The following is a 23658-nucleotide window of genomic DNA, read 5'->3' as shown; positions in this document are numbered from 1 at the left end:
AGTTCCATCCTTTGATTCATCACCTATCTGTCTCCTTATTTGTGCGGTTTTCTTGTTTTCTATATGGCAGAAGTGAATATTTAAAAAAAAAAATACAGCAGAAACATATAGAGGGTCATAGACTAGTTGAGAGAATTTGATAACCATGCAAAGTGTTTCTACAAAGCCTGTCACAGAGTGTGTTTTCGGTATGTGTTTATTATTAGTATCATCATCCGAGGAAAATGGAGGGAAAGAGAGAAAAGCAAAATAGGGTCCTTTGGTCCAGGGAAGAGACCAGGTGGAGAGAGAGAGACCACTGTAAGAACAGACATTGGTCAGGAGGGATCTGGGGAGCTGGAGAGGGGGTGAGCAGATGGCTAGGGGGAGGGAAGAGAGGGGACCCCAGGGAGGAAGGGGGTGCTCAGCACCTGGTCCTTGAGTTAATGAGAGGAGGGTCCCAGCCCTCCTCCCTGGAAGATATACATTTGCATAAGGTCCCTCATCTGTCTGGCATCCCAGGCAATTTGCATACAGATGGCAGCCTGTGCCCTCAGCCTGACCCCTCCCACCTTGGACAAGGGTCTGGGGGAAGGGGCAAGAGGGATCTCCTGCAGGATCTGGGGCTCCGGGAAGTAAAAGCAAGTTTGCAGTAAACTACCCTTGTTTACAACCTTCTGTGGCTCCCTATTGCTCTCAAGTGCATGAACCGCCCTTCACCTGGCATTTAGGACCTAAGATGTTGCCCCTCACACACAGCCCACCCCTCCCTCTCTCACACATGCCCCTGCCTTGTCTCTTCATGACTTTACTATTCCTGGAATGCCCTTCCCGGTTTCCCCCATTGTCATAAAGCTTGCCTGTCCTTCAAAGCCTGGGCATCTGGAAGGATTCTGAAAAGTTTTCACTCCCCTTTTCCTGCCCTGGCAACTTTACAGGAATCTGTGCCTTTTTTGGGCTCCCATAGCTTTTATTAGTAAGGATATGTTTGGCTGCAAACGACCAAAAAAAAAAAAAAAAAAAAAAGGAAGTAAAAAATTCGTGTAAATGAAAAGGGAAATTATTCACTTGTATAACCAGGCTGACTATCTTCAGGCATAGCTGGATCCAGGGGCTCAAATAGTCTCATCAGAAAGCTGTCCTGGGGTGCTTGGGTGGCTCAGTCAGTTAAGCATCTGACTTTTTTTCTTTTTTTCCCCCAGTTTATTTATTTATTTTGAAAGAGAGAGAGAGAGAGAGTGGGAGGGGCAGAGAGAGAATCCCAAACTGGTTCTGAGCTCTCACTCTCAGCAAGGAACCCAATGTGGGGCTCCGTCTCATGAACTGAACCATGAGATCATGACTGGAACTGAAGTCAAGAGTCAGTCACTTAACTGACCAAGCCACCCAAGTACTCCAAGCATCTGACTCTTGATCTCAGCTCAAGTCCTCTTGTCATCGGGGCCCTGAACTCAAGCCCTATGTCGGGGTGTGAAGCCTACTTTAAAAAAAAAAAATAAATAAATAAAATAAAATAAAATAAAATAAAACAAAACAAAATAAAATATAACAAAATAAAATATAACAAAATAAAATAAAAGTCTTATCAAAAAAATTGTGTTCCTTTACTATTAATTCAAGAGGAAGTCTCAGGGCTAATTCCCATTAGACAGGAATGGGCCCCACCCCCACCTTTGAACCAATCCTAGTGGCCAAGGGATCAAATGCACTGATTGGCCAGGACAGGATCAGACTCCCTCTGAACCAAAAGGACTGAGTGTAGGGGATGCCCTATAGGAAAACTTGGTAGTAGGGTAGTAGACTGTTGGAAGAAGAAAAAGAGGTTACAGGTTGCCAGGCAGGTAAATACTCGGCACCAACTTCAAAGCTCTATCAGAAAGACGTTGGCCTTGTGCCTATACCTCCCGGAGGCTATGGCTCTTCAGCGAAGTGCCATGGGACTTCTCGACACTGAAAGTTGACTCCTCAGGCATGAGACCCACCCAGGCATTTGTCAATAAACATGGCAGTGCGCAGCCTCATGTATGTCCCCTTCCGCCTGTGAAGGGGCGTTCAAGTCCAGCTTACCTTCCTGGGGCTTCCCTCCTGGGCTCAAACATACCCAACAAAGAACAGCCAGAAAGAAAAGCTGAGCTCACTCACTGACAGGGCCAGAAAAGAGCAGGTGCTGCGGGCCCTTCCTGGAAGAAATCTCCCTGGGGACTGGGTATTTCGTTGAAGGGAGAGAGGGGAGTGGGGACAGAGGCAAGGATGTTACAGAGCAAATTAGTGGCAAAGCCCTCACTAAAAGCCAGAGATCCTGACCCTCTAGGCTGGCTCCAGACTGGGGAGAGGCCAGAGAGATCACATTTACTACCCACATTTGTCCAGCTGGGCTAATACCAGGCTTGTGCCAAGCCTGAGATACATGCTATCTGAAAGGCATGTAGGGTAGAGAGGATAAGAGCACGGACTGCCTGGGTTCAAACCCCTGCTTGCTACTTCCTTGCTGGGTGGCTTGGGGCCAATGGCCACCCTGTGCTCCGTGCACTTTTCAGTCGGATGGGGATCACGACAGTGTCTCCTCCGTGGGATTCTTGCGAGGAATTCACTAAGATATGTCAGATCTGGATTTGCCATTAAAAAATATATATTTAATTTAGAGAGAGAGAGAGACAGAGTGAAAGCAGGGGAGGGGCAGAGAGAGGGAGACAGAATCTGAAGCAGGCTCCCGGCTCTGAGCTGTCAGCACAGAGCGCAACGTGGGGCTCCAGCCCGGGAACCGCATGATCACGACCTGAGCGGAAGTCGCTTAAGGACTGAGCCACCCAGGCGCCCCTGGATTTGCCATTTTGTAACTTTGTTGGGCCATGTCACTTTCATCTCTCTGTGCCTCAGTTTCCTTATCACATAGGGTCAGGTGTGGGTTATTTGAGATAATATACTGCACTTAAATGTGTACATGGCACACAGTAAGTGCTAAATACGGTTATTAATAGTATCATTACCAAGAGAAGGCGGGTCAGTAAGAGTCTCCCCTACTCGAGACCTCGCCCTTTGGGGAGGAAAGCTGGGGCGTGTGCTGTGGGGCAGGAGGGCAAGTCTAGGGGCTCCTCTTGGTGGGGACAAGAAGGTCTCAAGCATCTGCGCCCAGCTGATCGGCGACACCCTCACCCTAGAGGAAATGGAAAGGAGGGATTTCAGGGGCTCAGTGGCATCCCCTCCCTCAGCCTCCCGCTTCCCGCCCTCACCCTGCCACACTGGGTGGCCTCACCAGCTCCCCCGGTCAGCCCTAGGAATGTGAAGAGGTAGGTGGGGGTGGGGAGGAGCGGGAGCCGCCGGGGAGAGACAAAGGGGCCGAGTCAGAGCGAGAGACACAAAGACGCGAGGAGGCTGGGAAGACAGAAGTGGGACAAGGACAAGGGGAGGGACCGGCGGAATCTGGAGGCCCGACCCTAGCCCAGCCCCGCAGGGCTAGCAGAGCGCGGGGGGCCGGTCTGTGCTGCCCCCTGGCGGGAGGCCGCCGTCACGGGGAGGTAGGGACCGAAGACAGGAGAGGACAGGGGGTTGGCGGGGAGCGAGAGCCACAGAGAACAGAGGCAGGAACAGAGACGTCGAGAGAGACAGAAACAAGAAGGCACATCGAGACACAGGGACAGAGTCAAAGGGATGGAAAGAGACGCGGGGACCAAGTGACACAGGAACGGTGTTAGAAAGACAAAGAGCAGAAACACCAGAAACAAAGCGACTCCGACACGTGCGGACTCCAGAGGCAGAGAAATAAAGGGACGAAGGCGATCCAAAGATTGTGAGAGACATAAAGCCAGAGGCACAGAGAGGCAAAGAGAAATCTGGAAAGGAATGGCGCAGCGACGCCCAGAGTCCGGGGCAGAGCTTAGAAAGACACAGGATAAACCGAGACGCCCCCAGTAGCGAGACAGGCACTGGGCGAGGGGCAAGAACTAGGAAAGTCTCCTGGCGGGCATGGTGGGTGGGTGGGTGGGGTGGTTTCAGCTTGGGGGCGGGGCTCCAGGAGGGGGCGGGCCTATGAGAACCCACGTGCCTCACGCAGGTGTGACGACGCTTCAGCTACAGCTGAAGAGGCGGGGACAGAACTTCGCGCGGGGCTGAAACCAGGCGGGACCGAGTTCCCGGGAAGAGGCTGGACCCACTGCCAGTAGAGCGGGTGGGCGGGGCCGTCGCGGAGGCGTGGCTTCAGGGGGGCGGAGACCGCTGTAAACTCCGGAGAGGGCGTGACAGAATCTCAACCAGCCGCCCGGAGACGGGGGCGGGGCTCGAGCGGCCTCCTGGAGGGCAAAAGGGGTGGGGTTTGAGCTCCGGGGGAGGCGGAGATTGAATTCTGGGGGAGGGGCAACATCGAATTCTGGGGAGAGGCAGGTGTAAAACCCTGGGAGGGGGCGGGCGCAGAATGCTGGGCGGGGCGGGAATAAAATCCCGGGGAGGACCGGCGTGGAATCTCAGAGAGGGCGGGACAGCGTGAGCGAGTGCGGCCAGAGCCCAAGGTCGGCTCCGCGGGGGGGGAGGGAAGGGGTGGGTCCTGTGACGTCAGCGAGTCCGAGCTGCCAGAGAGAAGCCTGGGGCCGGGGGCGCCGAGCGGGGAGAGCCCGGCCCCGAGAGCAAAGCCGCGGGAGCAGAGCGGGCGGCAACCGGCCGGGAGCCGGAGCCCCTCAGGCACCTGCTCGACCGCCCAGCCGATCGGCGCTCACGGAGTGGCCCGCAGGCCCCCGCCCGGGCCCAGTCCCACCCCGGGCCCCCCCATGGCCCGGGCCGCAGCCCTCTCGCCGTCGAGATCGTCGCCGACGCTGCCACTCCTGCCGCTGCTGCTGCTGCTGCTGCTGCTCCGGGAAACCGGTGAGAAACCGCAGACGCCCACCCCCCGCGCGGACCCAACCCCTTCCCCACCTTCCGAGTGGGGAAAGACCGAGCACCCTCCCCGCTCTACCCCTAGTTCACCGAGCCGCCTCCCTCGAGCCCCCTTCCCGGCCGGCCGCACCGACTGCGACCCTTATCTCTCTGCAGCCCTCTCCCCCCGCCCACCACCACCCTTCTTAATCCCAACTCTCCATCCATCCTACACCGGACTTCTCGGTTATCCCCTCCCCCTTCCTCAGACTCTAACACCAGAAGGGTTAAATCTGAGCCTTCGCGCCCCCGGCCCCACCCCGCACTGAGCTGTCAACCCGGATCTGAGGTTCCATCTCCGCTTCCCCGCTCAGGCATGTGGGGAATTTCTCCCCCCGCTCCCCAGCAGGAGGGTCGCGACGAGGAGACAAGACCATCCCCCATTTTCCTTCTCCCAGGGTTGGGCGTTTGAGGCCTTGGGAGAACTGAGGGCAGGGGGCCAGATGTCCAGGTTCTCCAGAGGGGCTGGAGGGCTGGGACTTCGTGTTCCTTGGAGGGCCAAGGATGAGAGTTCCGGCGACCTGGGGAAGGGCCTGAGGACTCCAACCTGGGGCCTCAGGGAGCTGTCGGTTCTTGGGACCCAGAAAACAAGGGGCTGGGGCCTGGCTCCTGGGACCCAGACGAATTAGGGGCTCGGGGTCTGAGTCCCAAGTGGAATGAAGGCTAGGGGCTGTGTGTCCTGGGGTCCTGGTCGAATTGGGGGCAGGAAGGGCTCAAACCTGGGTTCCAGATTGTGAGCAGGGGGCTGTGGCTCCTGGGTCCCAGGTAAAACAGGGGGTGAGGGGGGAGGCGGAAGAGGCCCTATCTCCTGGGTTTCAGATTTAATTGTAGGCATTGGAATGTCTCCTGAGATCCAGATGTAAATGCGGGCGGGGCACCCGGTTCTTGGCTTCTAGATGTAATCAAGGGCAGGAGGCTCTCTCTAGAAGCTGGCGCTCGGTCGGCTGTGTGTCCCCTGAAGAAAGAAGACGCTTCCCTTTCCTTGTGAGCCGTCGGCTGGGACGTCCCTGGGGAAGTTTTACCGGTTTCACTTTAGCTGAACCCCGGCAGGGAGGGGCAGGAGCTCTCCCCGGCTCCCGGTTCCGGACTCCCAGGTTTCGGGACCTTATCTTTCCTCCGGTCGCGCCCTTGGAGCCGCCGCGGGGGGGGGGGGGGGGGGGGACGCGAGGAGCCGCCGCCCTAATCCCCCGCCCCTCCCTCTGCTCTGCCCACCGACTCCCTCCCAGTCCCCTCAACCCCTCTGAGGGAGGGCGCAGCTCTCAGAGGAGGGAGAGGCTGGGACGAACAGGTGAAGAAGGTTCTGGCCCCGCCCCCTTGCAGGTGACTGGGCTCTTTATTCCCAGCTAGAAACTCTGGACACTGGAGTTTCCCAAGGGTTTGCCCAGGAAGTGTAGGCGGGAGCGGGGGGTGGGGGTGTGTGGGGGGGTGTCTTGGGAGAACCCTGAACCCTGGCTATCCCTCTGACCTCATTTGCCCCAGCTTGTCGCTGACTTGTATCCCAAGCCTTGACTCCGAGTTGGATACTGGCTCTCCCTTGGTGTCAGAGATAGGGAGATGAGGTCAGGACCTGCCGCTTGGGAGAAACGCTCAGAACCCACCTGACCTTGAGCCAGGCTTTGACTTGACTCGTGATCTCATGGAGAATTCTAGATCGCCCTAGGAGACAGGTCCTCTGTTCCTATTTCCATTTTGCAGATGGGGACACGGAGGCTTCGAAAGGGCAAGCCACATTCCCGGGGTCCACAGCCAGTCCCCAGGAAGCCAGGTGTCAGACTTCAGAGCCTTCTTGGGCCCCGCTCCATCAGGTGCCCCTGAGGCTCCATTTCCTCCTTTGTAAAACAGAGACAGTAACCCTTTCCCTCTAGGGCCAGTGGGAGGGTTCAGAGGCCTCACTGAGCCCGTGTGAAAGCTCTTAGCACCTGGGGAGGGGGCCTTCCGCCCTCCTGACCCCTCATCTTTGTGCCTTTGCTTCCCACCTTTTCTCCCTCCCCCCTTTTCTCTCTCCCTCTGTCTCTCCCTCCTTCCCTCACTTTCTCTCCACCTCCTCCCCTCTTCATTTCTCGCCTCTCTCTGCTTCTCTGGCTCTCTCCTCTCACAGAGCTCCTTCTTTCTGTCTTTCCTTGCCATCCATCTCTCTCTTTACCTGTCTCTGGCTCCTCTGTCTCCCCCCTCCTCAGCCCCTGGGGGACCGAGGCCTCTCCACCTGGGCCCCCTGCTGGGTCGCCTCCTCTCCAGTCCTCCCTAGCTTTCTTGGCTCTTCCCTGTCAGTCAGCCCGTAGTGGAGGGGGATGGGAGGAGAGGGCCTGCTGTCTCTTCTCATTAGGGAAGGGGGACTGGGCAGCGAGGTGGGGAGGGGAGCAGGGAAGGGATTCACAGACAGGGAGGGAGATACAGGGCTGGGGACGGAAGGCGGAAGGCGACGGAGAATGCGTCAGAAACAAATTTAGGGATGGGGTCAGGGACAAACCCTAGATTGGAACCGAGAGAGATGGCAGGGGGCGGGGGGAGGATGAGATGTGGCCCACAAGGGTGGGACAGAAAGATGCTGAGATGGGGCCAGAAAGGTGGAGGAGGGGGAGGGAGCTGGACAGACGCACCAGGATAAAGGCAGGAACAGCCTAAGGAGAGAGATTTAGAGCCTTGGTGACGGACTGAGAGCCCAGAAGCCCCCAGCCATCAGTGACGAGATGCCAGGACCCAGGGAGGTCAGGGCACAGGCCAGTCTCAAGGCCAGCAGTATGTGGGGGGCGCAGGGAGTGGTGAACACAGAAAGGACAGGGAGTTAAGGCACACCGCCCAGCTCCCCCGCCCAGCTCCCCCGCCCCGCCAGGGACACTGTTACATTTTTAATGTCCCAACCATGCTGAGAAATGGAGGAGGAGGGGGAGGAGAAGAGAGACCCAGGGAGATGGCCCAGGCATAGACAAAGGGTATCAGAGATGCGGAGAGGCAGGCAGAGATGGGGAGACCCAGGAGGCAGGGAGGTCCCAGGGTCAGAGACATACAGCCCGTGAGAGATAGACACCAGAGACATAGACCGTGAGAGACAGACACCAGAAACCCCGAGAGTTTAGAGACCCCAGGAGATAAAGCAGGGAGCCGAATTCCAGAGACTAGGAGACCCACACCCAGAAAGACGGGCCTCTCAGGTGTCAGACATAGAGGAAAGAGAACATGAGAACAGCTAAGGATGTGGCCCGTCTTCTTGGGCCAGTGAAAATGTTCCGGGATGGACTGCCATGAGGGAGGCACAGGTCTGGGAATATATTAACGCCACTGAACTGTGCGCTTTGAATGGGCAGATTGGATGCTATAGGAATTATATCTCAATAAAGCCATTAGAGGGGCACCTGGGTGGCTCAGTCAGTTACGCATCCAACTCTTGATTTCAGCTCAGGTCGTGATCTCACAGTTCGTGGGATCAATCCCCACATTAGGCTTTGTGCTGACAGCAAGGAGCCTGCTTGGGATTCTCTCTCTCTCTCTCTCTCTCTCTCTCTCTCTCTGCCCCTCCCCTGCTCGTGCAAGCGCTCTCGCTCACTCTCTCTCTCTCTTTGAAAATAAATAAATCAACTTAAAAAAAAATAAAGCTGTTAGAGAGAGAAATGATGGACACAGAAAGCAGAAAGTCTGAGAGAGACAAAGGCAGAAATCAGAGAGCCGGGGAGTTGAAGACATGTAGGGACAGACTCAGGGCCCAGGAACCAGATGCAGAGAGAGATCAAGGCCTGCGGGGGTGGGGGGGGGTGTGGGCGGGCAGAGTCTCGGGGATGGAAACATTTTGGGGTAAATGTGGACTGGGCAGAGCGGTGAGAGCTTCTGTCTGAGGGGCTCGGCCAGGGAGGGCAGTCCTAGAGATCCAGCACCAGAAACATTAGACCCCACAGCGGGGGTCCTGGGTCCTTCCGGGGTGGGGGTGGGGGTGGGGGTGGGGGTGGCCGCTGCAGAAAGGCAGGGAGGTCTCAGCCTGGGGAGGGAGTGATAACCACCCTCTGAGAGATGGTTGGGGAAGACAGGGAGGCAGGTGCAGAAAGCCAGGCACAGAGAGCCCCATCTCCAGGCCACCGCTGCTGTGGCTCGCCTCTCCCCACCCCAGACCGGCTCCCGGATGTCCGCTGCGGGGGTGGGCACTGTGATTAATGCAATTAATTAATTAGCAAGGTGGCTGAGGCAGCAGCCGAGGCCAGCGCTCATAGCACGCGGGCCTTCAAGGGCCTGCTCGAGTCCTGCCGCACCCGACAGGGCAGGTCACAGTGTTTATGGGTCTCAGGAGCCAGCCAGGCAGGAGCCCGGGAGTCAGGGCCCCCAGCCCCCTACTCGAAGTCACCATGGCACCCTCCTCTCTGCCTCGATCTTCCAACCCCGGATCTCAGGGTCTCAGGCTATGTGTCTCTGTCTCTCTAAGTTTTCTCCCGGGCTCATGCGATGCCCCGGGCAGCCCCCACTCCGCCACCAGAAAGCCTGCAGGCCCAGGCCATAGGGACAGGAAGTGTGTCTGGGGACCCAGCTGATGCCTCGTGAAGCTGTCACCAGTCTGCCTTGCTGAGGGAAGCTGAGGGAGGCCCGTGTTCCCATGGCCAGACTCTCCCCCACCGTGGTGCCAGCCACGTCCCAGCCAAGGTCAGGGCACAGGCACGCTCCCAACAGCATGCTGGACACCAGGGTCCTAATTTCAGGCCAGCCGTCCTCCTGGCTTCGGTTCCCCAGCTTCCATCTAAGACGCAGAATGTCTGGGCACCAGCCCACCCCTGTGCCCCTGACTCTCAGAGCCTGTGGGCCTCACGTCCCAGCCATTCCCTGCTGAACTTGCCGCCACGTCTGGTTGATCCTTCTTCCTCACAGCCCAGCCCCCGCGTCCCTGCCCCATCCCATTCCAAGGGTTCTTGCAGAAGGCACAAACCTAACCCTGTTCCTCCCCCTGGGAACAACTCTCCATGGCTTCCCAGCACCCTCAGGCAAAAGCCCAAACTTTTTTTTTCTTTTATTTTTAAATTTAATTAATTTTTTTTTTTAATTTACATCCAGGTTCATTAGCATAGAGTGCGACAACGATTTCAGGAGTAGATTCCTTAGTGCCCCTTCCCCATTTAGCCCATCCCCCCTCCCACAACCCCTCCAGTAACCCTCAGTTTGTTCTCCATATTTAAGTCTCGTATGTTTTGTCCCCTCCCTGTTTTTATATTATTTTTGTTTCCCTTCCCTTATGTTCATCTGTTTTGTCTCTTCAAGTCCTCATAGGAGTGACGTCATATGATTTGTGTCTTTCTCTGACTGACTAATTTCACTTAGCATGATACCCTCCAGTTCCATCCACGTAGTTGCAAATGGCAAGATTTCGTTCTTTTTGATTGCCGAGTAATACTCCCTTGTATATATATAGACCACATCTTCTTTATCCGTTCATCCATCGATGGGCATTTGGGCTCTTTCCATACTTTGGCTATTGTCGATAGTGCTGCTATAAACATGGGGGTGCGTGTGTCCCTTCAAAACGGCATCCCTGTATCCCGCGGATAAATGCCTAGTCGTGCAATTGCTGGGTCCTAGGGTAGTTCTATTTTTAATTTTTTGAGGAACCTCCATACTGCTTTCCAGAGTGGCTGCACCAGTTTGCATTCCCACCAAACATCTTTTTTAATGTTTATTTATTTTTGAGAGAGAGAGAGAGAGAGAGAGAGAGAGAGAGAGAACAAGCAGGGAAGGGACAGAGACAGAGACAGAGAATCCCAAGCAGGCTCTGTGTGGAGCCCGATGCGGGGCTCGAACCCACAAACCGTGGGATTATGACCGGAACGGAAACCGAGAGTCAGATATTTAGCCGACCGAGCCACCCAGGGGCCCCCAAAGCGCAAACTCTTAATGGAGCCTCTGCCCGTGGATCTAGTGCACAGCTGATTCCCCGGCTTCACCTCATTCGTTCATCCATCATGTTTCTGGAGCTCCTACAGTGTGCCAGGCACCATTGTAGGCTCTGGCGACACATTAGTCAGCAAAGACCCCTCCCCCTGGGCACTGATGTTCTAGTGGGGGAGATACATCAGGTGCTTTGAGGGAAATGAAGCGGGGTCGAGGCAGTTTTTATTACCATTACGGTGCTCAGGGGGTCTTTGCCTAGCTGAGCAAAGACCTGAATGAAACGAGGGAGGGAGCCATGGGGACATGTGGGGAAGAAGCATTTCAGGATGCCGGAACCAGTGCAAAGGCCCTGAGGTCGTCTGGGGAACAGTGGGGAAGCCAGTGTGGTCAGAGCAGGGTGAGCCAAGGGGAGAGGGTGGGGGGTGAGGCTAGAAAGAAGGTGGGTGCAGATCGTGCGGGGCCTTGAGAGTTTCTTTTCTGAGTGAGGAGGGCCGCCGGAGGGCAGGCTCTGAGCCGGGAGGAGGGACCTATTGGCTGTGTTTGGGAACAGACCGTGAGGGCAACTGCAGTCCTCCGTGCGGGCAGATACCAGTGAATTAGGAGCTCAGACGTGGTCTGTTGGTGGGTATATTTTGTAGATGGAGCCGACAGGGTTTCCTGATGGACCGCGTGTGGGGGTAGAGGACGAGGGGCGACGTTTAGGTGGAAACACCCCTAACCCCACAGGGGCTGAACCATCCTGTTCATTCAGAATTAGAAACAGATTGGGGGAACTTCCAGAGGCCCCTGGGTGGCTCCGTCGGTTAAACGTCCGACTGTTGGTCTCGGCTCAGGCCGTGATCTCGAGGTTCGTGAGTTCGAGCCCTGCACCGGGCTCTGTGCTGACAGTGTGGAGCCTGCTTGGGATTCTCCGTCTCCCTCTCTCTCTGTCTCTCAAAATAAATAAACATTAAAAAAAAAAAAAAAACAGAATGGGGAACTTCAGGCCATGGGATTTTAGAACCTCATTCATTCGGAGAATATTGAGTGTCCACCAGGAGCCGATTGCTGTCGCAGATACTGAGGGCATAGCTTGTGGGCCTAACTGGGCAAAGAAGTCACGAAAGTCCAGGCTGGAAGAGGGGGAGCAGTGCTCTGCAGAGGAACTGGGGGGGCAGGGGGAGGCGCGTATGGCCCTCTGGGGCAGAGTGTTGGGGATGAAAACCCTGCCTGGGGAGCCTGCCCCACAAGAAGCCAAGAGTGGGGTCTTTTTTAAACCTCTGAAGCGGACAATGCTGAGACACCTCCCCTAGATACAGGAGGGCAGCCCTCCCTCAGAAGATCCAGTTGTCATGCGGCCACAAGGACTTCCCCAGCATGTGAAATCTGGCCACAAGGACTTCCCCAGCATGTGAAATCTGGCTCAGCGAAGGGTCCCAGGGACCCAGAGGTAGGGGTGGGGCTCCTCGAGCCTGAGCTCTGCTTCCCTTGAAAAGGAATGCCTTCTCCTTCAGGAAGCCCTCCGGGCCTCCCTCAGGCGGGTCAGGCCTCTGGCTGTGGGTTCTTACGTGCACACCTCACCCCCTTCAGTCTTCCAGGCCACCTTGACAATGACTCTTGGGGCAACGTGGGTCTCCCCGCCCCATTGTCTACCCTCACCTGATACACGTGTCCCTGTCTCTTCTGAGGCACCTGCACCCCACGCAGAGCCAGATACTCATTTGGTTGTATTTATTGAGCGCTTACTGCATGCCATGCCTTGGTATCGCCTCCGGGGATACAGCAGGGAACGAGAGACAGACATTCCATCCCCAGGGGCCAACCCTCTAGCACCCAGGACCTGTTTGCTGAGTCACCGCCCCACGAACTTGCCTGGGATGGGAGCAGATTCCAATCCCTCCTTCCCCCACCACGCAATCCCTTTAAGTTCTAAGTCCCCCTCCAGGAGCCAGCCTCCAGCCCTGCACCCAGTCTCCATCGTAACCTCTGGGTCTTCCAGTGACCCCTCTGCAGGACTTCTTGCTGTCTGGTGAGGCATTTCTGCCCGGCTCCACCTGCCCCTCGGGTTCCCTGGGTTCAAGCCTCGTCATTCTCCAGCTGCGGGACCCTCCGTAGCTCCCACTTGCCTCAAAGGGGAAAACCTCCGTTCCTGGCCCGACCCTACTTTGCTCTCTCCAGAGCCCACAAGGGCCGGGTGATTTTTCCTGACAGAGGGCCCGTCCCTCCCCACCCAGCTGGAAAGAGGCAGGCCGTTGGGGGACCCTTGTCCCACATTCCGCGCCTTTGGAGGCCGAGTGGGTAAAGGATCCTGGCACCCGAGGGAAGGGACAGCCTTTCCTAAGCTCCACCCAGTTGGTGACCCCCAGGAACCCCATATCCTGATTTTGGTCTGGATTTTGAGCTTTAATCTCCAGACCCTTCTGTGAGTCAGTAGATGGGTGAGTGCTGGTTCGTGTTGGAAACAATGCTGTGTGGGCCAAGAGTGAATACACGCGAAGCCGGATTTGGCCTGCGGCGGGCTGGCAGCTAACGGCCTCTGGCCTCTGTTTGACTCACCCGTGCGGGGCCCCTCAAAGGCCTCGTGGCAGGAAGTCGTCTCATGGAATCGTCACGAGGGATCCTGCTTGAACATCCCCATTTTACAGATGGAGGGATTTAGGCTCAGAAATAAGGTCACCACCCCCCTCCCCGCCCCGGAAAGGGACTGAGCCAGCAGGACACCACCCATGGCACCCTGCTCAGGGGTCCCACACTCTTGACATTCTGTAGTGTGGCCTGTCTGAAGGGGAGGAGGCCCCCTTCCCAACATGTCACTCTTGGGTTATTTTGGGGACATGCATGGGGATTTCATGAGATAACAGATCTTTTTTTTTTAAAGTATTTTTCAAAAACTTTTTTTTTTTTCATGTTTATTTCTTTTTGAGAGAAAGAGAGAGTGTGGACGGGGGAGGGGCAGAGAGAGAGGGAGACACAAGACTCCGAAGCAGGCTCCAGACTCTGAGCTGTCAGCACAGAGCCCAATGCAGGGCTCAAACCCACGAACGTGAGATCATGACCTGAGCCGAAGTTGGACACTTAACCAGCTGAGCCACTCAAGTGCCCCTTACGTATCTTTTTAAGTTTATTTATTTATTCTGAGAGAGAGAGAGAGAGAGCACGCGTGCACGCGAGCAAGTGGGGGAAGGGCACAGAGAGAGTCTTGTGGGGCTCGAACTCACAAACCGTGAGATCATGACCTGAGCCAAAGTCGGACACTTAACCAATGGTGCCACTCAGGTGCCCCGAGGCGACAGATCTGTTACACAGTGGTCTTGGCTGGGGGCTTCTTTCCAAAAGTTTCTGGGACCGGCCCCGCTGATGCAACTGCCTTCTGCGGGGACCCTCTCATTAGGGTCTCCTATTAATGTGCCCTGGGTTTCTGTATGAGGCCAGTGCTCCCCACCCCCATCTCGGTCAAAGACAGCTGGGCAGCCTTTGCCCCTTGAGCAAGGGCATGTGCCCTCGGCCTTGCCTCAAGGCTGAGTATCAAGGGCCACTCGTAATTATACTTACCTGGCTGTGTTTATTTAACAAGCACTGATCTCCTGTTTCCTGTGGCCCTGTGCTGAGTGCTCCACAAATATTCTTTAATCTTTATAACAGCCCCTATAGGGGGCGGAGCCCTCTGATTACCCTCATTTTACAACCGGAGGAAACCAAGGCCCAGAGAAGTTCAACGACTTGCCCAAAGTCACACAGCCAGCACGTGGCAGCACCAGGATGCGAACCCAGGCGGCCTGGGCCCGCGGTCGCCGTGCTGTATTGCCTCGCACCACAGAGCAACATCCTTCCTTATTCCGTGTTTTTATTAAACGCGAGAAAACAAAAGAGAAGGGAAAAGAGACGTTCACGCAAAAACCCGTTTGCTCATATTCCGTCCTGTTCACAATCAACACAAAGTGGAGACGACCCGAGTGTCGATCAACTGATGAGCCGATAAATGACACAGAATGCACCCACACAGTGGCAGATTATTCAGCCGCGAAAAGGAACCAAGCGCCGAAACTTGAAAACAGGATGCCGGGTGAAGGAAGCCAGTCACAGCGCCACCTAGTGTATGATTCCATTTATATGAAATGTCTCAAAGCGGCAGATGTGTGGAGGCCAAGGAAGTGAGTGAGGGGTTTCCAGGGGCTGGGGGCACGGGGAGCGACTGCCAGTGGGTACCGAGTTTCTTTGGGGAATTATAAAAATTCCCTAAAATTGATTGCAGTGACAGACACCATATGTAACAAGTCTTGTGAATGAATATACAATATATACTCACCTGCTTTCAATGGGTGGGAATTATATCTCAATAAAGTTGTTTCAAAAGAAAAAAAAAGTGGGGCACCTACGTGTTTCAGTCGGTTGAGCGTCCGACTTTGGCTCAGGTTCATGGGTTGGAGGCCCCCCCACTCCCCCGCCCCGCGTTGGGCTCCGTGCTGCCCATGCAGAGCCTGGTTGGGATTCTGGATCTCTCCTCTCTCTCTGCCCCTCCCCCACTTGTGCTTTCTCTCTCTCTCTCAAAACAAACAAAAAGGTGGCTAAGAGGGCTGTAGGTTTTCTAGAAAGGTGAAACTATAACTGAGACAGGGACAGAGTGCAAGCAGGGGAGGGGCAGAGAGAGAGGGAGACTCCGAATCCGAGGCAGGCTCCAGGCTCCGAGCTGTCAGCACAGAGCCCGACGCGGGGCTCGAACTCACGAACCCCGAGATCATGCCCTGAGCTGAAGTTGACGTTTAACCGAGTGAGCCACCCAAGTGCCCCTGTCCTCACATTTTAAATATTTAAAATTTTATGTTGTGAGACAGGACACATTCGGTTGAGCTCAGTCGGTTGAGCATCCACCTCTTGATTTCGGCTGAGGTCACGATCTCACCGTGTGTGAGTCGGAGCCCTCGTGTCCCGGAAGGTCAGCACAGAGCCTGCCTGGGATTCTCTCTCTCCCTTTCTCTCTGCCCCTGCCCGCCCTGCGCTCACGCGCTCTCTCTCAAAACAAACAAACGGTTGGGGCACCTGGGTGGCTCAGTGGGTTAAGCATCCGACTACGGCTCAGGTCATGATCTCGCGGTCCGTGAGTTCGAGCCCCGCGTCGGGCTCTGTGTTGACAGTTCAGAGACTGGAGCCTGTTTCAGATTCTGTGTCTCCCTCTCTCTCTGACCCTCCCTCATTCATGCTGTCTCTCCCTGTCTCAAGAATAAATAAATATTAAAATAAACAAACGGGGGGCGCCTGGGTGGCTCAGTCGGTTAAGCGGCCGACTTCAGCTCGGGTCATGATCTCGCGGTCCGTGAGTTCGAGCCCCGTGTCGGGCTCTGTGCTGACGGCTCAGAGCCTGGAGCCTGTTTCAGATTCTGTGTCTCCCTCTCTCTGACCCTCCCCTGTTCATGCTCTGTCTCTCTCTGTCTCAAAAAATAAATAAATGTTAAAAAAATAAAAATAAAAATAAAAAAATAAAATAAAATAAACAAACGGTTTTTAAAAGGATATTAACAGTAATTCCACACTAGCACGTAATCTAGTCGAGATTCCTATGTCCCCAGTGTTTCTGTGAAACGTGCTCTCTGGAAGAATCGGGAATCGGGACCTCACAAAGGCTCCTGCGTCGCATCTGGGGCTTGCATTTCCCTGTGGGGCCCCTCAGCGATGGCCCTGCCTGGCCTGGAGGTGTCTGGCTCCTTCCCCCACCCACCTCTCTCTCTCTCTCTTTTCTCTCCAGGAGCCCAGGATGTGCAAGTTCGAGTGCCGCCCGAGGTGCGGGGCAACCTGGGGGGCACCGTGCAGCTACCGTGTCACCTGCTGCCGTCGGGACCGGACGTCAGAGTCTCGCAGGTGACGTGGCTGCACGTGGACGCAACCGGCACCAGCAGGAGCGTGGCCGCCTTCCACCCTTCGTACGGGCCCAGCTTCCGCAGCCCAAAGCCCGGCGAAGAGCGGCTGTCCTTTGTCACCGCCGGGCAGAGCAGTGGGACCAGGCAGGGCACGGAGACGGAGCTGCGGGATGCCACGCTGGCCCTCCGGGGACTGACGGTGGAGGATGAGGGCAACTATACCTGCGAATTTGCCACGTTCCCCAGTGGCACCAGCCGGGGGACGACCTGGCTCCGGGCCATAGGTGAGCAGGGTCGGGCGGGAGAGCCCTCTCGCAGATCTGTCTCTCCCTCTGCTCCAGCGGTAATATCGGCTTTCTCCGTGGTCTTCGGTCAGTTGGCAAATATCCATTAAGCGCCTGCCGTTGCCAGACTCTGTCCTGCGGGTTGAGGTTACAGCAGGCACAAGGCATTCGCCAAAGACATACTGAGCACCTATTATGTGCTGGGCCCTGTTTGGGGCTCTAGCAACAAAGCAGTAAGACAGCTCCCTGCCCTCCTGGGGCTTCTAGTTCAATAAGGGAGGGTCAGACAGTAACTAACGTTAGTAAGAAAAACAGGAGTGAGTCAGGTGGCTCTAGGTGCCATGGAAGCTGGTGGGGGGCAGATTATAATTTTGGCTGTAGAGTCCGGGTGAAATCTGAAGAAAAACTCGAAGGAGGCAAGGGAGCCCCGTAGGTTCTCTAAGGGAACAGCATTTCAGACAGAGAGAATGGCAGGTGCAAAGGCCCTGAGGCAGGGCCCACCTGGAACATTTGCCGTAGAGCAAGGAAGTGAGTGTAACCGGAGGCTTGCGACTAAAGGGAAAGGAGGAGGGGACAAGGTCAAGAAGATAGTGGGAGCCACGGGATCACAGACAGCCCCATGAGCCACATGAGGACTTTGAATTTTGCCCTGAGAGAACCAGAACTGTGGGAGGTTCTGAGCAGGGGATAGGTGTGATCTGGCTTCAGTTTTCACAGGCTCCTCTAGCTGCAGGTCGGGGGGGGGGGGCAAGGGTGGCAGCTCAGGGGCCACAGGGGAGCAGGGGAGCGCGCGAGTCCCGGCAGGAGGTAATGGCAGCAAGGCGGAGGCAGTTGGGGCAGCAAGAAGAGATCAGATTCGGGAAACAGGTAGTGCCGGGGAATGATCCAATTAGCCAACAAACAAAGGGGACACACAAGGATGATGTGATACTCACTCCGAGTAAGCGACCCTGGTGGTCCCTTTTAGACGGAATGGGCAGGGAAAGAAAGCCTCCTAGTCAGGTCCTGATGCGTAAGGAGTCACGCGGGGACGTGTGCCCTCGGGCAGGGGAATAGATGCACCCGTAAGAGGGAAGCCCGTGCCAAAAAGCTGGGAACCGCGTACCAAAAAGCTGGGACGCAGGAGTGCACTTGGCATGTACCAGGAACAGAAAGGAGGCTGGTGGCCAGGGCTTGCGTGACCCCTCACCGAAGCAGGAAAACCAGCAGAGCCAGATCGCATGGGCCTCCTGGGCGAAGGATTCCGTGGGGGCAGATGCAGCGGGGGTGGGGAGGAGTGGGTGGGATAAAGCCTCCAGCTCCAGCCGGGGAGGGGGCAGGGGACAGGGGGTGACCAGCACAGCCACTTAAGAAAATGGGGGAGACTTTGAGAAGGGCTTTTTTTTTTTTTGAAGGATGCTCTTTCTTTTTTTTTTTTTTTAATTTTTTTTTTTTTAACGTTTTATTTATTTTTGAGACAGGGAGAGACAGAGCATGAACAGGGGAGGGTCAGAGAGAGGGAGACGCAGAATCTGAAACAGGCTCCAGGCTCTGAGCTGTCAGCACAGAGCCCGACGCGGGGCTCGAACTCACAGACCGTGAGATCATGACCTGAGCCGAAGTCGGCCGCTTAACCAACTGAGCCACCCAGGCGCCCCGAAGGATGCTCTTTCTTGTTCCATCTTGGGCACCCGCCTGGGATCCCACCTTCCCCCGGCAATGTCCCACAAGCCACCTCGCTCTGGACTCTCATTTTCGCTCTCTCAGCCCCAGAGGGTTTGAGAAGTCCACCCTGTACCATCCCTGGGCAAAGGCTTTCATTTCAGAGGCGCCCGAAACCCCGGTTGTTTTGCAGAATTCAAAACACAAGACTTTCACCACACCACCCCTGGCAAAGGTCTCTTCCCATGCCATCACATGTTCTGTTCGAGAAATATACGTGGAGAGCACCTGTCTCACCCCAGGTGCCTCCTGGGGCAGGTGCACAGAACAGACCAGCCAGACCTCTGCTTTTCGTGGAGGAGCAGGTGCCGTGAGTCCCCCCCCCAAAGGAGAGTCAGATGTCAGGGAAGTTCCCTTGAGGAAGTGAGGCTGGGATCTGCAGGAGAAGACCCCGCAGCGGGTGGGAGCAGGGTCTGAGGGCGGCGTGGGGCAGGTGCCCAGGACGGTCAGAGGACAGATAGCAGGGTGACCGGGGAGGATGTGAGGAGGCCCCTCGGAGGCTCTGGCAGTCCGGGGAAAGGAGAGGAGAGCCCTACCGCATGGATGAGCTCAGGGGAATCCCAGATAGAGATTTCCACAAGCCAGCTGGAGAGCTGAGGCACCCCCCGGGACAGTCTGGTGATAGCCGCGGGTTGCTTATTCCTCATGGCGGTTTTATTGTTTTCCCTCCCCATATCTTTCCATGTTTTCCAGGAAGGTAGGTGAAAAGGGCAAAAAAATTCCAGCTTTGGGAATCTCCGTAACCTTTATCCCACTTCTGGCCCCTCAATTTGCTGGTGATTTCAGGAAAGAAGTAGAAGGCCTTTTGAGCTGGACCTTTGAACTACATTATTCTGCTTTGGCTTAAACAAAACAAAACAAAACAAAACGCTTAGCCTCTTCCAGACAGAATTCTATCATGGCACACGGTGCAGCGAGCGCTATACACAGAAATTTATTTAATCTGCACAACAATCCTACGGGGTGGGCATTTTTTTAATTAATTTTTGTTTGAAGTTTATTTTGTTGTTGTTGTTGTTTGTATTTATTTTTTTTTAATTTTTTTTAACGTTTATTTATTTTTGAGACAGAGAGAGACAGAGCATGAACAGGGGAGGGGCAGAGAGAGAGGGAGACACAGAATCTGAAACAGGCTCCAGGCTCTGAGCAGTCAGCACAGAGCCCGACGCGGGGCCCGAACTCACTGACCATGAGATCATGACCTGAGCTGAAGTCAGACGCTTAACCGACCAAGCCACCCAGGCGCCCCTTTGTTGTTGTTTTTAATGTTTATTCTTTGAGAGAGAGAGAGAGAACGAGCAGAGGAGGGGCAGAGAGAGGGAGACACAGAATCCGAAGCAGTCTCCAGGCTCCGAGCTGTCAGCACAGAGTCCAACGTGGGGCTCGAACTCACAAACCACGAGATCATGACCTGAGCCGAAGTCGGACACTTAACCAACTGAGCCACCCAGGCACCCCCAAGTTTATTTATTTTGGGAGAGAGAGTGAACAGGGGAGGAGCAGAGTGAGAGGGAGAGAGTCCCAAGCAGGCTCTGTGCTGACAGCATGGAGCCTGATGTGGGGCTCGAACTCACGAACCGTGAGATCGTGACCTGAGCTGAAATCCAGAGTTGGACGCTTAACTGACCGAGCCACCCAGGTGCCCTGGGCATTTATTTTAAGTTTATTTATTTATTTTTGAGAGAAAGAGAGAGCGGGAGAGGGGCGGGGGGGTGGGGAGAGAGAGAGAGAGAGAGAGAGAGAGAGAGAGAGAGAGAGAGAATCCCAAGCAGGCTCTGCACTGTCAGCCCAGAGCCCAGTGTGGGGCTCGATCCCACAAACTGTGAGATCATGATCTGAACCAAAGTCCAGAATTGGACAGTCAACCAACTGAGCCACCCAGGCCCCCTGGGGTGGGAATTTTTATTATCCCGACTTTACAGAAGAGGAAACTGAGATCCGGAGCTGGGAAATGACTGGCCGAAAGCCGTGCAGCTGCTGAACAGAACTGGGATTGGATAAGCCCAGGCAGTTGGGGCTTAACTTAGGCTGAGGTGTTTGTTGAGTGACTGCGGGTGAGGAGTGACGTCACCCCTCTGTTGCTCTCCCCAGCACAGCCCCAGAACCACGCTGAAACACAGGAGGTCACCCTGAGCCTGGAACCTGTGCCCGTGGCCCGCTGTGTCTCCGAGGGGGGCCGGCCACCCGCCCGAATCTCCTGGTTCTCGCCCCTGGACGGGGAGGCCAGAGAGAGCCAGGTGTCCGGACCTGTGCCTGGCACAGTCACCGTCACCAGCCGCTTCACCTTGGTGCCCCTGAGTCGAGTGGATGGTGTCAAGGTCACCTGCAAAGTGGAGCACGAGAGCTTTGAGGAGCCCATCTTGCTGCCTGTTACCCTCTCCGTGCGCTGTGAGTGTTTCAGGATGTGACCGCGTTCCCCGTGTGGTCTACGCTGGCTTCTCTAGGGCACTGTCTACACTACCGCCGAGTGCTGGCTGCATTAGCCCACCCCGGGCCAGATTCTGCCCTGCCTTCCTGCCGGTTGTCTATACTGGCTCTCGTGGGCAACGTCTACACCCCGTGTCCTCGTTGTCTCTACTGCCTTCTCTAGGCTCTCTCCTTGCCGCCCCCATCGGTGGTAAAGCAAGGTTTGCAGGGGCCGGTTGTATACATTTCTTCCCAGTCCCACATCCAGCGAGGTCACACTGATAGCTTGATGTTGATCGCTGAGGGCTATTCACACCAAGGAAATCGGCAAACACTGCAAATCAGGCCTGTTCTTTTTTTTTTTTTCTTTTTTTTTTTTTTTTAACGTTTATTTATTTTTGAGACAGAGAGAGACAGAGCACGAACGGGGGAGGGCCAGAGAGAGAGGGAGACACAGAATCGGAAGCAGGCTCCAGGCTCTGAGCCGTCAGCCCAGAGCCCGACGCGGGGCTCGAACTCACGGACCGTGAGATCGTGACCCGAGCCGAAGGCGGACGCTTAACCGACTGAGCCACCCAGGCGCCCATCCATCCCCCTTTTCAAAAAGCCGGTTTACCAACCCCCACCGGCCCCCCTACGATATCTTTTGTGGCTCCCGAGGGGGCCCCGGTTGATATTTGCTTTACCGTGTGCATCGACTACTGTGGGTTTGTAGCAACCAACCCAACGTTGTCTATACCCCCCCCCCACCCCCATTCACACCATCTAAACTGACCCTGCTGGGGTCGCCATACCAGCTCCTGACCCCCTCCCCCTCCCGTATGATTCACGCTGGCCCCTGTGGGCCCCGTCGTGGCAGCAATAACACGATCTCTGTGGCACCCTCAGACGCTGCCGCCATTGAACGATACCTTCCTCGAAATGGTCCAGGTGGCATTCCGGGACAGCAGGTGCGCTGGCCTCAGCAGACGTAGCCCAAACTGACCTGCCCCAGTTTCCACGGGTCCACGTCCTGCCAACCCACCTCATCTCCTTAGGATTCCCATCTATCTGCTCACCTATCTGCTCTCTGGGGACTCCGCCCGTCTCTGAGCCAGCCCCCCCCCCCCCCCATTTCCTCCAGACCCCCCTGAGGTCTCCATTTCCGGCTATGATGACAACTGGTACCTCGGCCGCAGCGAGGCCACCCTGAACTGTGATGTCCGCAGCAAACCAGAGCCCACAGGCTACGACTGGAGCACGTGAGTCCTGGGTGGGTCTGGGCCCGTGGGTCTGAGGGAGGAGGGGGCTGGGGGCTGGGCCCGTGGGTCTGAGGGAGGAGGGGGCTGGAGGCTGGACCCGTGGGTCTGAGGGAGGAGGGGGCTGGGGGCTAGATTCCTGGGACTGAGGGAGGAGGGGCTGGGGGCCTAGACTCCTGGGTCTGACGGAGGAGGGGCTGGGGGTCTGGACTCCTATGTCTGAGGGAGGAGGGGGCTGGGGTCTGGACTCCTATATCTGAGGGCTTGGGGCCTGGACTCCAGTGTCTGAGGGAGGAGGGGCTGGGGGGACTGGGTCCCTGGGTCTGAAAGGGGAGGGGCTGGGGGCCTGAACCCCTGGGTCTGAGGGAGGAGGTGCTGGAGGCCTAGACTCCTGGGTGTGAGGGAGGAGGGGCTGGGGGTCTGGACTCCTGTGTCTGAGGGAGGAGGGGCTGGGGGCCTGGACTCCTGGGTCTGAGGGAGGAGGGGCTGGAGGCCTAGACTCCTGTGTCTGAGGGAGGAGGGGCTGGGGACAGGATTCCTGGGTGTGAGGGAGGAGGGACTGGGGGTCTGGACTCCTGGGTCTGAGGGAGGAGGGGCTGGGGGCTGGATTCCTGGGTCTGAGGGAGGAGGGGCTGGGGGCCGAGACTCCTGGGTCTGAGGGAGGAGGGGCTGGGGCTGGATTCCTGGGTCTGAGGGAGGAGGAGGCTGGGGTCTGGACTCCTGGGTCTGAGGGAGGAGGGGCTGGGGGCCGAGACTCCTGGGTCTGAGGGAGGAGAGGCTGGGGGCCTAGACTCCTGGGTCTGAGGGAGGAGGGGCTGGGGCTGGATTCCTGGGTCTGAGGGAGCAGCACCAGGGATCTGAACCCATGAGTCCTCCAGGAGATGGCTGGCAGTGTCGGGTCTTAAGTATTAAGTTTTATGTCCCTGGAGCTTGGGTGTTAAAGGCTGCGTCATCAGGGACCAGGCCTGTGCCCCGCTATGGGCCCTGATGTTCCCCTCCGGTGACCCCTCACGCCTTCCAGGACCGCAGGCGTCTTCCCCGCTTCCGCAGTAGCCCAGGGCCCCCAGCTGATCATCCACTCGGTGGACAAACTCGTCAACACCACGTTCATCTGCACCGTCACCAACGCCGTGGGCACGGGCCGTGCTGAGCAGGTGGTCCTCGTCCGAGGTGAGCGGGTCTCGGAGGTGGCGGGCGAAGATCGGGTCAACCCCCCAAGTGCTCCTCCTTCCTGGGTTCCGGGGCCGCGTTGCGGGGAGGCTGTGCCGCCGGCCTGGGGAGGGATCCAGACCCGCCTCGCCGATGAGAAAGGAGGGCAGTGGGGCTTTTCTGTCTCGCACCCCCCCCCCCCCCAGTTGGATCTGGATCAGGACGATAGAGTAGGCACTGGCAGGAGAATCGGGAGGATGAGGCCTCTGCTAGGGGCTTGCTCGAGACTAGAGACTCGGAAAGGGTCTTCAG

General features: G+C 56.5%; 1 protein-coding gene across 2 annotated transcripts in view; it reads left to right on the top strand.

Annotated features, from left to right (window-relative positions):
- Positions 1 to 4430: 4430 nt before the first annotated feature.
- The window catches only part of NECTIN2 (nectin cell adhesion molecule 2), a 30454-nt gene continuing 11226 nt past the window's right edge, over positions 4431 to 23658 (top strand). Inside the window, exons 1-5 of one of the 2 annotated variants that reach the window (XM_078439690.2) lie at positions 4431 to 4830; positions 16457 to 16852; positions 20645 to 20941; positions 22083 to 22200; positions 23219 to 23367. In XM_078439690.2, coding sequence (XP_078295816.1) covers positions 4737 to 4830; positions 16457 to 16852; positions 20645 to 20941; positions 22083 to 22200; positions 23219 to 23367 — 1054 coding nt within the window. In that variant the 5' untranslated portion in view covers positions 4431 to 4736. The remainder of the gene's footprint in view (positions 4831 to 16456; positions 16853 to 20644; positions 20942 to 22082; positions 22201 to 23218; positions 23368 to 23658) is intronic. The other variant, XM_078439691.2, reaches the window with a different exon arrangement.

This window comes from Panthera onca, chromosome E2 (assembly GCF_046562875.1).
Source record: "Panthera onca isolate mPanOnc1 chromosome E2, mPanOnc1 haplotype 2, whole genome shotgun sequence".
NCBI classification, from domain to species: domain Eukaryota; kingdom Metazoa; phylum Chordata; class Mammalia; order Carnivora; family Felidae; genus Panthera; species Panthera onca.
This window is presented reverse-complemented; position numbering and strand designations above follow the sequence as displayed.